This window comes from Tubulanus polymorphus, chromosome 1 (genome assembly GCF_964204645.1).
Source record: "Tubulanus polymorphus chromosome 1, tnTubPoly1.2, whole genome shotgun sequence".
Taxonomy (NCBI): domain Eukaryota; kingdom Metazoa; phylum Nemertea; class Palaeonemertea; order Tubulaniformes; family Tubulanidae; genus Tubulanus; species Tubulanus polymorphus.
Window position 1 is genome coordinate 506,515 of NC_134025.1, and position 15,644 is coordinate 522,158.

At 38.6% G+C, this 15,644-nt stretch overlaps 2 protein-coding genes across 3 annotated transcripts; one reads left to right on the forward strand and one right to left on the reverse strand.

Annotated features, from left to right (window-relative positions):
* Positions 1-922: 922 nt before the first annotated feature.
* On the reverse strand, positions 923-3,840 carry LOC141915441 (pyridoxal kinase-like). Its single transcript, XM_074806965.1, has 8 exons — positions 3,592-3,840; positions 3,004-3,108; positions 2,840-2,923; positions 2,702-2,736; positions 2,543-2,628; positions 2,310-2,458; positions 1,978-2,166; positions 923-1,315 (listed from the first exon to the last, which is right to left on the reverse strand). The coding sequence occupies exons 1-8, from the start codon at positions 3,740-3,742 to the stop codon at positions 1,200-1,202; spliced, it is 915 nt and encodes a 304-aa protein (XP_074663066.1). The 5' UTR covers positions 3,743-3,840; the 3' UTR covers positions 923-1,199.
* Positions 3,841-4,246: 406 nt separating this feature from the next.
* On the forward strand, positions 4,247-14,328 carry LOC141913677 (cytochrome b5 reductase 4-like). Of its 2 annotated transcripts, none has more exons than XM_074804971.1 (16): positions 4,247-4,328; positions 5,989-6,111; positions 6,241-6,426; positions 6,504-6,604; positions 6,910-6,973; positions 7,129-7,170; positions 7,268-7,313; positions 8,110-8,261; positions 8,538-8,570; positions 8,639-8,758; positions 8,954-9,094; positions 9,184-9,336; positions 12,781-12,937; positions 13,153-13,239; positions 13,314-13,481; positions 14,235-14,328. In XM_074804971.1, the coding sequence occupies exons 2-16, from the start codon at positions 6,045-6,047 to the stop codon at positions 14,305-14,307; spliced, it is 1,590 nt and encodes a 529-aa protein (XP_074661072.1). In that variant the 5' UTR covers positions 4,247-4,328; positions 5,989-6,044; the 3' UTR covers positions 14,308-14,328. The 2 variants fall into 2 exon arrangements, with proteins under 2 accessions (XP_074661072.1, XP_074661071.1); XM_074804970.1 differs by lacking the exon at positions 4,247-4,328 and adding an exon at positions 5,219-5,318.
* The last annotated feature ends 1,316 nt before the right edge of the window (positions 14,329-15,644 follow it).

Here is a 15,644-nt window from a genome sequence, read left to right on the forward strand (position 1 = left end):
CACTGGAGTCCCCAGACCTGCCTCCCCTTCCCTCATTGATTGACTGCAGTACGAGTACTAGCCTCCCCTTCTCTCATTGACTGTCCGCAGTACGAGAACTAGCCTCCCCTTCCCTCATTGACTGTCCGCAGTACGAGAACTAGCCTCCCCTTCTCTCATTGACTGTCCGCAGTACGAGAACTAGCCTCCCCTTCCCTCATTGACTGTCCGCAGTACGAGAACTAGCCTCCTCTTCTCTCATTGACTGTCCGCAGTACGAGAACTAGCCTCCCCTTCCCTGATTGACTGGCTGCAGTACGAGTACTAGCCTCCTCTTCTCTCATTGACTGTCTGCAGTACGAGTACTAGCCTCCTCTTCTCTCATTGACTGTCAGCAGTATGAGTACTAGCCTCCCCTTCCCTCATTGACTGTCTGCAGTACGAGAACTAGCCTCCCCTTCTCTCATTGACTGTCTGCAGTACGAGTACTAGTCTCCCCTTCCCTCATTGACTGGCTGCAGTACGAGTACTAGCCTCCCCTTCTCTCATTGACTGTCTGCAGTACGAGTACTAGCCTCCCCTTCCCTCATTGACTGGCTGCAGTACGAGTACTAGCCTCCTCTTCTCTCATTGACTGTCTGCAGTATGAGAACTAGCCTCCCCTTCTCTCATTGACTGTCTGCAGTACGAGTACTAGCCTCCCCTTCCCTCATTGACTGGATGCAGTACGAGTACTAGCCTCCTCTTCTCTCATTGACTGTCTGCAGTACGAGTACTAGCCTCCCCTTCTCTCATTGACTGTCTGCAGTTCGAGAACTCTTCCTAAAATAATGCCAATTTATAAGTTGCAAAACACGAAACAAAAAGATTTTATATAAGAACAAATATTAGATTGATATTTATTGAATACTGAAATTAGTACAATGAAATGTATTAGATGGGTCTGTCATGATTGTAACCATTTATAAAATTAATCATTTTAAGTTAAAATATTTAAAATCTATCTTTAATAACGACTAAAAATCATATTTTCCACGTTTAACTGATGTGAAATTCTATTTTCTTATTTCGATTCTTATATAATTTTCATATTTGAATTCAATTGTGGATTTCCTAAATTACATTCTAATGACTATAAAGACCAGCTACACATTAATTATAATTAGCACCGATAGATTCCACTCGTAGCTAGCTGCCTATTACATAAACGTATTCATGGTTCAACTGATTTGTTCCGCTTTAATAACAACATTCGGATTTTCTATATCACATTTGCTTTGAACGAGTTTCAATTCCAGATGACAAACATTTAATTGATTTCCAGCACCAGCTAGTTCTGAAATAAAATCAATAACATATCAATAACGCATTAAGATATGAGGGCAGTGAAGGGCTCATCTATAGTAGGGGGCAGTGAAGGGCTCATCTATAGTAGGGGGCAGTGAAGGGCTCATCTATAGTAGGGGGCAGTGAAGGGCTCATCTATAGTAGGGGACAGTGAAGGGCTCATCTATAGGAGGGCAGTGAAGGGCTCATCTGTAGTAGGGGGCAGTGAAGGGCTCATCTATAGTAGGGGGCAGTGAAGGGCTCATCTATAGTAGGGGGCAGTGAAGGGCTCATCTATAGTAGGGGCAGTGAAGGGCTCATCTATAGGAGGGCAGTGAAGGGCTCATCTATAGTAGGGGGCAGTGAAGGGCTCATCTATAGTAGGGGGCAGTGAAGGGCTCATCTATAGTAGGGGGCAGTGAAGGGCTCATCTATAGTAGGGGGCAGTGAAGGGCTCATCTATAGTAGGGGGCAGTGAAGGGCTCATCTATAGTAGGGGGCAGTGAAGGGCTCATCTATAGTAGGGGGCAGTGAAGGGCTCATCTATAGTAGGGGGCAGTGAAGGGCTCATCTATAGTAGGGGGCAGTGAAGAGTATGAAGGGTCACATACAACAAGTCTTAGTCTCTTGAAGGGAATAAATCAAATTTCATCCAAAGTAAAGAAAACTTACTTTGAGCTTCATTTAAAGTACGTTGTAGCGTAGCTTGCATAGTAGCAATTACTTTTTCGATGGAAGTTTTGAGATCATTTTCATGAAAATCCATCCACGCTAATAACAGCGCTGCGAATAGATCTCCAGTTCCAGTAAAATTCACTGGTAGTTGTGGTATATCCATTCTTATTTGATGCTGCTTTCCATCTGTAAAATGAATCGGTTTAATATAAGACTTGATTCTACAGTTAGAATAAGTTTGTTTTTGTGATGTCTTAATCCAGGACTGATTATCAAATATGCAAATGAGATTACAAGGAGTAGGAGGAGCCTAATATGTAAATACATACCTAACATACAGCTACCTAACAGTAGTAACATATTACTGCAGCCTAATGCAGTACTACTTATAACTACAGTATTAATACCCTTCTCATGGAAGTGTAAAATAGCCTTCTGCGCATCTTCTAAATCATTGATTTTTATTCCAGTCAGAAGTCTGCAGAAAAATATTAAACAATAGATGAAATCTCATTTCGAGAGTGATATATTATCAGAAATATGATTCAAATATCAAACTTACTCAGCTTCGAACTGATTTGGAACGATAATATCGGCTAGAGGTAGAACCTTCTCTTTATAGATCGGTAACAGAGTTTCAGGAACGTACTATAAATGAAAATCAATAATAAATGATTGAATGAAGAGATTATTCTTCATTCAATTATTATTTTATACTGACCATTTTTCCATTGTCGCCCATCACTGGATCACAAACTGAAATCAAAATTATTTGATACGTTATTTTCAGAAAAGGAAGATATATGTCAATAAGATTTCTGTACGCGATCGAAGGTTGGCCCCTCGATAATTTACTTACCGTAAATGATATCTGGATTCTTTTGTTTGAGATCTATTACAACTTCACAAATATTCTCAAGGAATGAAGGTGATCCTGTATATCCTGAATAAACAAATACAAGTGACATTTAATTTACATTCATAGTGTTTTTTGAGGAGAATTTCATTAATAATGTTTTTTACCTGTTAGTAAATGTGAATAGTTATTGATACCGTTAGATTTCAATCCACTATATAAATCTGCTAATTCTGTATCATGCAGAATTTGACCCTTAATATGTTTATAACCTAAAAGTAAATGAAATGATAACAAATTGTAATGGAACAGCCCATATATCATATTCCAATGTTCTATCCTGGCTCTGAGTGGAGACTGGGAGGTAGTGGGTTTGAATCTCAGTCATTCGAGTAGGACACAATACCACTATGTAACATCGGAGTTTTCCTGACAGACCCAATGATCTATCTAGGTAGTAAAAATAGGAACCAGGCGTTTCAGACCCTTTCTAGAGTCCTTCACTCATAACGACAAGACTAAAATAGTAGTCTCTTAGGTCATGAGACAGGCTCCGTATGAAAAATCAGGTTTTCGAATGGGGGGGGGGGGGGCAGGTACTCAGACTACTAGGAGGGCCCAGCAGAGGGGGCCGGCAGGTGGAGGGGTTGGTTTGGGGGAAGGTTGTTATAAGGCTAGTATCTAGCCGTTGTTCTCAAACAATGGGAACCGGTACATCTTTTGGTATTCAAACTAATTATAAAGGTGATTTATACCTGTATGGTTTGAGAACTGGACAGAATTTATGTTATCAACTTCAAATCCCAGAACTTGTAGCGGAAAAGTCGCACTTTTATTCCCCACATATCCAGATACGACATGACTCTGAATAGACAGAACTCTTCTTTCAACTTTCCTTTCTTCCATTTCTCTCTGTTGCGGTTTGAAGGCCTTGTAATGAACTTGTAGAACGCAATCTTCACTCTGTCGAAAATAACAAATTACGTAAATTACTTGGAAATTACTTCCGGGTGACCGTCAGGTGCTGCCCTCTTCTGACCACCCTGAAAATTAGAAATCATCTAAAATAATTGCATTTAAGGTCCTTACTGTATATCTGATTTAGTATAATTCATTTTGAAAATCTATTAAATTACCGACCAAAAAATAGTGTAGAGCAATAAGAGTAGAGCAATAACTAAAAGGCATAAATAAAATGAATTTAATGTTTGCGCGCGATTTAACGTCGGTGTGGAGTACATTTTCAATTCAATTAAATTTTATTTAGTCGTTTGTTTAATCTGTTTATTTAAAGACTTAAGAGAAGATTTAAGACTTATATCTAATGATTTTATTCGATGTAGTTATTCTTAATCATATGTGAGTGTTGATTGATTATCACAAAAAAGGAGCTGTTCCATATACAGAGAGAGAACAGACTAAAAAAACCGACTGACTGCTGCTTTTCTTCATTCAAGTTCAACTTCTCCGACTTGCGCCGGTGATTCAAAAGGTAATTAGTCCAGCACTGTCTTTTTGACGTGGTTCTTTTCACATCTTGAGTGACTTTAAGTTTAGGTGTGCATAAATCCTGGTGTAGGTCAGCCATGCCACCAGCACCAGCGGGTAAAAGTGCAGATCCGCACCTCTCCGTGTAAACGGTTCAATCAATTACATGAAATATCATTGTTTCAGATTCGAAATGTCATCAGCAATTCAGTACATAGCCATTGGCTAATTTTAACATATCTTCACTAGAGAGAGTAGAAAGATTTTAGCCTGGATTCTGTCATTCAGCAGATCGCGTCAATCACGAGAGGTGCGGATCTGCACTTTTACCGCACCAGTGACTATCGTTACATTAAAAGATCCAACTGACCTAATCTGTGGGCGCGCAGTTGTCACAAGCGGCAGATTCTACTTTCATCTACTCACACAGTCACAACCACCGTGCACTGGCGCTGTATCGGTGACTGACAGAGACCTGTCGCGTACCGTCATTCCGATGTCTTAACCAGTTTCACCGACCGTGTTGTGATGCTACGCCTGCCCTCACGGTTACCTAGCCGTACCAAGCCTTCCATCATAACTGTAATTGTTAATTTGACTGGTGCCACATATTAAGAACTAGATGACCTCAACTGCAGTTCTCATCAAAACGAGCTCTAGATCTATTAGAAAATTTCAGGAAGGAGTCAAAAGGGCTGGTCTGGCTTTCTTAAAAATTTTCCCTAGAAATATTTGCAATGTTCATTTACAATCAGTTTCTATAAATGATATAATTGATATAGTCTTAGAGATATTGAGGAATGTTTACAGTCAGTTTCCATGGTAACGGTATAATAACTACTGTTGACTCGTGTGTAGAATCTAATGACTTTGTTTTAAACTATTTATTATTGGAAGAGATTCCTCGATACCCGGATACCGGGATACCTGGATACCTGGATACCTGGATACAGAGAGAGAGAGAGATAGAGAGAGGGTTGATCAATGGGGAATGGTAATTATTATTGCATGCGATTTTTCTTAATCTAAATGTTATTGGGAGATGATTTGATTGAATAAGATTGAAATCATGCAGCAGAACACCTTCTCTCCCTCCTCCCTCTCCCTCATCCCTCTCCCTCCTCCCTCTCCTTCCTCCATCCCCTTCCTCCATCCCCTTTCCCTCCTCCCTTTCCTTCCTCCCTCTCCCTCTCCCCTCTCTCTCCCTCCTCTCTCCATCTTTCCTCTCCCTCCCTATTCGTCCTCCATCTCCCTCTCCCTCCTATGTGTGCGAGAATGTTTGTAATCTATTTGTTGGATATCGTTTAGATTTAAGTCTTCAATGATGGCTTCAAAAAATATAGTTTGTTTTCTGTTGCGTTTTTTCACTATCACTGAAGAGAGAATGAAGTGAAGTGAGAAGTTTATTATTCACTGGCTAACTGTTAATCAACTATAGACCTTCTATTAATAAACAGTCAATCGTTTTCGAGTTCTCTGTTTCATTGGTTTTTAGTCGATATTTGTTGATTTAATTCTGTATTTTCACTTTCAAGATTCAGTGAAATTTATGTTCTTCCCAACTTTAACTTTAGATTTCGTTAGAATTGAATAGTCTATATTTCTGATTTGTGTCCATCCAATATGATAATATTTAAACAGTGTTTATTATTTGTGTTTTTCAGTTGTTGGTAAATTGAATTGTTCGTGTAATAGTTCAGAATCGACTCTAACCAATAACATGACTTCAAATAAAATGACTCAAAGTCTTTCACCTCCACAGATGAATTTACTTCCCCCAACGACTGGTGAGTTCAGAGTCCAACTCGAAAATGAAATAAAGCAAGTTTTTAGATTCCTTTTTCTTTTTAAAAATAAAAAAACTGATAGATTCATTAAATAGGAGAATGAGTAATGAATAAAAACGATGTTTGTAGGAAGTGCTACTGGAAATCCTAGAAATAAAGTACAATTAGCGCCGGGTCATTCGATGATGGACTGGATTCGTCTAGGGATGAAATCAGGGGCCTCTCTAAACGGTTGCAACGGTAGAAAGTTTACGGTAACTTCAGACGAATTATCGAAACATAATCACAGAACTGATGCTTGGACCTGTATCAATGGTACGCGACTTCGTTTTCCTCTAATAAATCTCTCATCTTCATTAGATCTCTAACTGGCAATGTCTTAAACGTTGTAGGATATGTATATAATATAACTCCATATATGGAGTTTCATCCTGGTGGAGTTGATGAATTAATGAGAGCTGCAGGTACTGATGGAACTGATCTATTCAATCAGGTAATTATCACACAGCAGTATTCAGCTACTTACCAGGATCCAGTTTCACAGGAACCAAATGAGTTAGAGTTAATTAGTTCATTTTCAATGAGAAAATTCTGTAGACTCAAATCTTTACTCGCAACTGTGAAACTGGATCTGGGACAGTAGTTGAATACTGTCCAGTTCTCAAATCTTTACTCGCAACTGTGAAACTGGATCTGAGACAGTAGTTGAATACTGTCCAGTTCTCAAATCTTTACTCACAACTGTGAAATTGGATCCAGTATTTTATGCTAATCTCGATGTTTTTCTTCAATTTTCAGATTCACAAATGGGTGAACGCTGAATCAATGTTGAGTAAATGTTTAATAGGAAAAATTGAAAGTCGTAAGTGATGAAATAATGAATATTAGCCCCACCCTTGTTCCACAGATCAGAGTTTAGGATTGACTCAGATTCAACTCATTGAAAATGAACTGAGATCAACTCACAGAGTTTAGTAACGTTTTGCAAGTGTTTCACTCTTTTATTTTGTTTTCAAGCGTCAGTGAAATCTCTGAAATCTTTTGATTCGAAGAAGTTGTGTAAGTACGCGGGAGCAGCCCTCGCATGCTTTGCTTTATTCAATTCCATGATCTTATCTTATTCAAATACATGTACCGGTATATATAATTTTTCCAGCTTTGCCTTTGCCTCTTCCACCAAAATTCGGTCCAGATAAACCGAGGTTAGTACCTGATATGTCTGAAGTTTGTGTTGATGATTCTGTGTAGGGTCTGATGATTTTGATAATATCGATGTTTTCTTCTAGTGATTCATCAAATATAATGTTTGATATATTGTACGATACATTCAATGATTCTATTGGGTAAGAATGATTCTTAGCTTCACCTCAGAATCCAGTTCAAAATCAGTTCATTTTCACTGATTTAAGTAAAAAGTTAACACACAACTGTTGAACTGGATGCAGTTATTTAGTTATTATTGAGTTTATTGTCCATGAAATCGATGTCTATTCATTTTCATTCTACATCCAGTCAATTTCCCATATGAATATTTCAGTACAGTTGTAGTTGTTCATTAGTTTTATCAATATTCATTAATGACTATATGTATTGTAAGTGAATAGTGATTCTGCATCTTCATCTAGATTAATCTCGTTTTTACTGTTTGAGTTTGTTATTTTCTAAATATTTCGGCTAGATTTAGAAAGTATTTAGAACTCTTTTATTTTGATTCTGTGGTTAGTCTATATTTTTGAACATTCATGGATATTTTTCTCAAATATCAATGTAGTTTGGATCCAGATGAGAATATTTTATGGTTGATTTAGTAAAACAGTGATATAATTAATCCCTGTAGACTCGCCTGATAGATTCTCTTACTCCATTGTGATAATGACCCATCCCTGCTGCTCAATCTGCTCCAACTCCCTCAAAAATTGTGTCATTCCTCAGAGAAAATGCAGTTATACGTAAAGCAAGTATCGATTCTACTTTACTGATTTCTTCAATATTTTTCAGATTTGAATGGATTCAAAATGATCAAATAATTAGCGTCATCATCTACACTAAATACAAAAATATACGTCAAGACAACATCACAATTATTAGAAATGATGGGAATTTGAAAGTTTCTATTTTAATGGATGATTATATTTACAATCTCATAATTAGTAAGTAGTATATTATTAAACTTATTTGCCTCTAGTCCTGGCCCACTAGTTCAGATGTAATACTTCAAATGCCCTTATGAAATTCAGAATTGTGAGAAAAGACAAAATTGTGTTTTTTTTTAGATCATAAATCTGGAAGATCTTTAAAAGTGTTTTAAATGCTTTTTGTGCAGGCTATTTTATGAATTAAACATGTACTCTAAAATTCTAGAATTCGTTTTTTAGAGTCCATGATTCAACTGACACTTACCACGCTGTATTTTCTTTTCTTAATAGACTTAGAAAAACCAGTGCAATCAAATTATGAAGGTAGGTATGTTTCGTTGAGCAGCACTGCTCATCTGTATCAATGGCTGTATTGTGTTTATTGGTTCTAGTTAAAGTTGGTAAAATGAGTGGTAAAGTGGAAATAATGTTGAATAAAGAAACAGCTGGAGAAAGATGGAACTCGGTCGGAGTTATTGAGAATGAGATATTTACTAAAACACAGGATACTGGTGAGATATCAGAGATTTCGTACCGTAAATTCAGATCGATATATCAATCATTATGAGATTGAGATATTGTTGTATTGCAGCGATTGAGATTATTGTTTATGAGATTGAGATCTCTCTGTATTCCAGAGATTGAGATAACATTGTACTTGTCAATATTGATAAATCATTATTTACGAGATTTTGTTACATTTTCAGAAATCTCATACTATGAATTGATATTGGATAAAGTTAGCGCTGTTACTCATGATACATATCTGTATAGTTTACTAGTACCAGATTGTAGTCAGATACGAGTTCCTATTGGATATCATGTATACATGAAAACTTTTAACAGAGGTGAGTTTCATTTATAGATAGATAGATGGCATCTACATCAATCAACCTGGCAATGAAAAATGAGATCATTATGTTATATTTTTGTACAGATATCGAAATAATTCGTCCGTATACAGTAGTATTGCCTTCCATACTTCCCAGTGATCAGCCGTCTCACGATGAATGTGGAAAGAAGATATTTTTAATGATCAAAATCTACTCGGACGGAGCTTTAACTTCAACATTGAAAAATATAAATGAAGGTAAAGTTGATAGTATTATTGTAGCTTCGTACGTTTAATAGGGAACTGATTCATGTAGGCACCAATCAGCCTGGACCCTGCACCCCCTCAGCCTGCACCCTTCATCCCAGACCCTCTGCCCTTCAGCCCGGACCTTGCACCCTCTCAGCCTTGACCCTGCACCCCCTCAGCCTGCACCCTCTCAGCATGCACCCTCTCAGCCTGCACCCTCTCAGCCTGCACCCCCTCAGCCTGCACCCTCTCAGCATGCACTCTCTCAGCCTGCATCCTCTCAGCCTGCACCCCCTCAGCCTGCACCCTCTCAGCATGCACCCTCTCAGCATGCACCCTCTCAGCCTGCACCCTCTCAGCCTGCACCCCCTCAGCCTGCACCCCCTCAGCCTGCACCCTGAATTAATCTGAACTGTAGTTAAACTTATAGAAACTGTAAAAGATATTTTGTTTCTATGTAACGGTTATTCGATTGATAAATGTAATGTTTGTCATTAAGCTGTGACAGTCCGAGTGGTGTGGCAGCTCAGAGCTGTAACAGTCAGAGTGGTGTGTCTGCTCAGAGCTGTGACAGTCAGAGTGGTGTGTCTGCTCAGAGCTGTAACAGTCATTGTGGTGTGTCTGCTCAGAGCTGTAACAGTCATTGTGGTGTGTCTGCTCAGAGCTGTAACAGTCATTGTGGTGTGTCTGCTCAGAGCTGTAACAGTCATTGTGGTGTGTCTGCTCAGAGCTGTAACAGTCATTGTGGTGTGTCTGCTCAGAGCTGTAACAGTCATTGTGGTGTGTCTGCTCAGAGCTGTAACAGTCATTGTGGTGTGTCTGCTCAGAGCTGTAACAGTCATTGTGGTGTGTCTGCTCAGAGCTGTGACAGTCATTGTGGTGTGTCTGCTCAGAGCTGTAACAGTCAGAGTGGTGTGTCTGCTCAGAGCTGTAACAGTCAGAGTGGTGTGTCTGCTCAGAGCTGTAACAGTCAGAGTGGTGTGTCTGCTCAGAGCTGTAACAGTCATTGTGGTGTGTCTGCTCAGAGCTGTGACAGTCATTGTGGTGTGGTAGCTCAGATAGATCGAGATAGATCGTCTGTAGTTTATTTCTCTGATTTCATTATCTCTGTGATTAATCTTCATCAGTCACAGTTTGACGTTTGTCATATTTATATCTCACGCCACAAGACGATGAGCGATGCAGGTTCTCGTCTCTCTCTGCTGCTGCTATCAAATAAGTAAGATTAATGATGTCTTTATTCTCGTAATGAACACCAGCAGCGCCAGCTAGTGGCCAGCTGGGTGACCAAGCTGCTGTCCTTGACAAATACAACATCATCTTTATCTGTAATTGTCTTCAAATGCAGATTAATTAAAAGAATGATACAGCAGCTGCACCAGCAGTGTTGCAGCTGCTGCAGCTGCAAGTGGATTTCATAATAGCGACTAATATGTGACTATCTGTAGACATTGGTAGAAGTTAGCATTGAAACCATGGCAACATGGTCACAGACGACACGTGTAATAAATCATCGACGTGTTTTTGTTCTCGTAGCTGTTCAGGTTTATATCAGTTTGACGCGCGTTAATTACCGATAAAACCGATCACTCGCTGCGAGCTCGCGCGCGTGCGTGTGCGTGCACTCTCAACCTGTAATAATCTAAAATCAATCAATACTGTTCTTATTGACGATAATCACCTCAAGTGTCAAATTCTACGGCGTCACAAATTTGTATGAAAAAATATGATTGATAATGTTTAATTACCTTCATCAGACATAGAATTAGAATGTTTTATTCAAACGAAGAGGATTCTCTCAGATTTCATTTACAATCAAACTCAGAGCTGATTCTTACAACAAAATTTCAGTTTGACTTGAATAAAGTTGAAATTAGTTCGATTTTTCACTGTTTCAAATTCTTGCTTGAGAACTGTGGATCGATCCAGTTTGGTTCATAGATCTCGGTCAAGTTTGAATCTTGAGTTCAAATTTCCACTTTTACCAGTAACTGTGGAACTGGATGCATTAACTGTGGAACTGAGTAACTGTGGAACAGTTTGCAGTAACTGTGGAACTGAGTAACTGTGGAACTGGTTGCTTGTATGTTTTGATGCAGTGACTGAGTGAGTATTGTGAGTAAACACTTAACCAATTTACAATCATTAAAATACGATCAATCTGAATCAATTCAATCAGAAACTACACCAGTCTCTGATCAGTCTTTCAAATGTTACTTTCTACAGAAAACTCTTTACCAATTACAACATGTACCTAACCAATTTGTTACTGATGTTTGACAGTAGCTGCTGCTGCTGGTGCTGGTGGAAAAAGTGCCGCAAAAAAATTGCCATCATATTTTCGCAAGGGCACAGAAGCATTGCGACAGGAGCACACGTGTTCCTTATGCTTCTGTCTGTATCTACCCCTAAGAATGAGTAAGGAAGTAATTGAATATCTCAGACTGAAGATATTTATCTCTTCAAGTTAATATCGATTGTCTTATAATCTGTAACTAGAAATGGCTTTAAAATGATGCGTTATCTGTGATAGTCCTTTAATGTCACTTAACCTTCCTTCTAACTGTCCTCCCCTTCTCATCCCCCTCCCATCCCCATCCCTCTTATAGAGAAACTGATTTCCTATAATCATTGTGTCAACAGTATTTATTGATAGCACTGTTATTACTAGTTACCTGTCATTAGCGTCAAATTGTTTCTCAAGGATTATCATTAAACAAAAAGCTTTGATGTCTCTGAGTATACTTTAGTCAGCAGGCTACAGAGAGATCGCTGATAATATTATACAAACTGAGGGCATCGAACTTATCAATCGCAGTCTTCTTTAGCCTGATTTATTCTCAGATCTTGAAGGTGAAAAGATAATCAATGCCTTGAAGGAACTGGATGTAAGAGTTCTTCTTTCTTTACTCTCTCCCTCCCACTTTCTCTCCTCTCGTCGCTTTCTTCTTTCACAGGATTGGATAGGATTTAATTGAGCGCGGCATTATGACACTTAAAAGACACTTTTGTTTTTCTGGCCTTCAAAGATTTCGTTTCGATAATAATTACTTTATAAACCGCGCAGCGTCTGTGATGCAGTTGTAAGATCTCTTCTCTCTCTAAACCTTACATAAATATAACAATACAAAAACAAAATGAGACAAAAAGCTTTTTCCTACTTTCCAAAAAATATTTAACTGAAATCGATTACATAATAACCTGAATTAAGATATCATTTTCAAGGAGCTCAAAATCTCCTCATATTTTGGATAAAAAGTGATAAGATTAAAACCAGCTATAAACAAATTTAAAAATGAGGTTTTAAAGATGAGGTTTTTCTATTGAGAATTAAAAGGCACACAGTTTTGTACTCTTTTTGAGTAAATGAGGGTAATTTTTACAGGTCGCAACGGGTTGATTGAGTAAATTTGCTGAAATATATTTTCAATTTGTGTGTGGTTTTTTTTTCAGGTGATCGAGTCTGTGTGTCTTTACCTGAAGGTAATTTCAACGAATCGAAACTTGACGATTGTGAGAATATTGTGTTGATAGCGGCGGGAACTGGTTTCACTCCGATGATTAGAATTATCTATAAATTACTGATAGAATCAACTCAACCTAAATTACGGTTAGTTTACATTCGCTGACGTTTTTACTTCATCCATGATGAATAAAACTGGACTACTCGGTTCTACAGCTGTTACGTGAGTTAAAACATCTGAAATAATCTGATTTTAACTCTAAACTGTTACCGGTCTCTGAACAGTTTGACAAAGCGACAACTGTAGAATTGTGTCCTGAATTTAGAGTCATTTGTTTCCATTTAACACTTTTTCATTTCAGGAATTTGACACTAACGTTTTTCAATAAAACATCAAGTGATATACTTTGGAAAGAACAATTAGAAGAACTGGAAAAGATGCATGAAAAGTAAGAAGCAATTTCACAGAACTGTGTAAACTTTATCCAGTGTGAAACAAAAACTGAATTTGATTTTGTTGTAGGTTTAGAGTGATAAACGTGCTATCCCGGGCGGACTCGGCGTGGACCGGTTTAACTGGTCGAATATCCAAACAATACTTAACAGATTTATTCAATGAATCAGGATTTTCTAATAGTAACACATACGTTTGTGTTTGTGGACCTTCTCAGTTTACTGATATCACTATCAGGTAAGACCTCCTCAGTTTACTGATATCACTATCAGGTAAGACCTCCTGAGTCAGAGTTAGCGGTAACTCTTCACTTGAAATTACTTCATTTTCAATAAGTTAACTTTGGATCCAGTTTGACACCAATCTGAAATTCAAAACTGGTTCCAGTTTTAACTGTTGAGTCAAACCTGCCTCAGTCATATATCTATGGAACCAGGGAATTTCTGAACTGCATTTTGGCCCCATTTGGACTAGTTACTTTATATCAAGGGTTAGATTGAGAATATCTTATGATTTAGGTTCACTCATTTATAGTACATGTATATAGATATGGGTTGAATCTGTTGGTGACATTAGGATTAGGATTAGGATTAGGATTAGGGTTAGGATTAGGATTAGGATTAAGGGTGTTGCATCTTCCACTCATTGATATAGCACTTAATCCTTAGTATATATGATATCTTTTCCTTATTGTTGATGAAACAATAGACAGGACACAAACAGATAGACAGACAGGTACAGACAGGCAGACACCTAGACACTGACGCACACAGGTCAGATATTCCTGGAAATCAGTTGTACGGATTCCATGGGTTCTAATCCAGGCACTTGTATGCGATGTAGTTTAATGAGACAGAATTAGACTCCAGGTGGGACCAACAGGTCCAGGCGTAAACCAAGCTGGACCAGGCGGGACATGGCAGGGAGGGATGACACTCTGTCAATACTCATTGTTATCATCAGCTAAACACAACAAATTTATACTTTCAGGATTTTACAAGAATTGGGATTTGATAAGAAATCTGTGCATGCGTTCCTCTCATCTACTGATAGTCAAGCCTAACTCTTCTCTAGTCACAGACCACTCCTATCAATCAATATCAACCGATATTTACATTCGGTATTGGAACATGTTTGTTAGAATTTATTGATATTTTGTTTTTGTAAAAAAAAGAAATGGATGAATAAACTATAAGTGTTAGTAATAATTTATTAAGATATTTTGATTTGGATGCTGGAGGTAAAACAAGCAGCGACGACCCACAAAAGCCTGACGAGTTCTGGGATCGATGATATTCCGTCTTCCAAAAATGATATCAACAGAGCCCCGCAAGCTCAAATCTAACAAGCAACATAACCCTAGGTCACGCGTAACCCTAACCCTAGCTGTCCTCGAACCCGCGACCATCGGAGTATCAGCCGGGAATGCTAACCACTAGACCATATACCAGCAGCGATAAACGTCTGTCTGGTCAGTGTGGTGACTGGTAATCGGTCGGGTATGGTGACTGGTGATCAGTGGGGTGTGGTGACTGTATAGATACCTGCTCTATCATATCTCTGATAACAACAGTTATCGTTGATCTCCCAAATCCTCTCAAACAATTCAATAACATACAAATTCCATAGTTAACTTATGTATATAATATATTTCGTTTTTAATCATGATTTATTTGAAAATATATTTTACAATGATTTCTTTATCGTTTACGTAACACGTAAAACATCTCCCAGGAGTGAAATTATAAACATCCGCACCTAGAGGTATCACACGCAAACGATTTGACCCGGGCCAAATTGGCACGGATCAGGCTCGAGCCAAATTTGGCTAACTAGCGAGCTCACACGCAAACCACTCGATACTAAACGATGCTTTTAAACGAAGTGAAGCCAGGAAACAGTTTCAATTCAAACGCAATCATTTGCACCGTGCAAAAATTTGGCTCGGGCCTGGTCCGACGTTTTTTGGTCGGGCCAAATTCGACCCGGACAAACAGGCACGGGTCCATTCGGCACTCGTGTGAACAGTTGTTCCGGGCCAAATTTGGCACGGGCCAAAACACTCGTGTCATCGCGGCTGATATCAATTACTCAGGAGATGACACGATATGAAATAAACGCGCGCTGAGATTCGATCACCAGACGATACGGTGCAGTATCAATTTGATTGTGGCTGCAGTTGCTCAATAGTGTTAACCAATGGGGATTAATACCATTATAGCAATGCCTTTTCTAATAACTCCATACTTTTAATAAAAGCATTTGTTAAGCCGTAAGGGGTTCCTACGAGTCCAGGGGCAGATCTAGGATTTTCCATGGGGGTGTCCAATGAGAAAAAAGGGCACTTTTTACGAACACTGCGGATACTTTTACACCATTTTAGGGGGTGCTTTTGGTTAT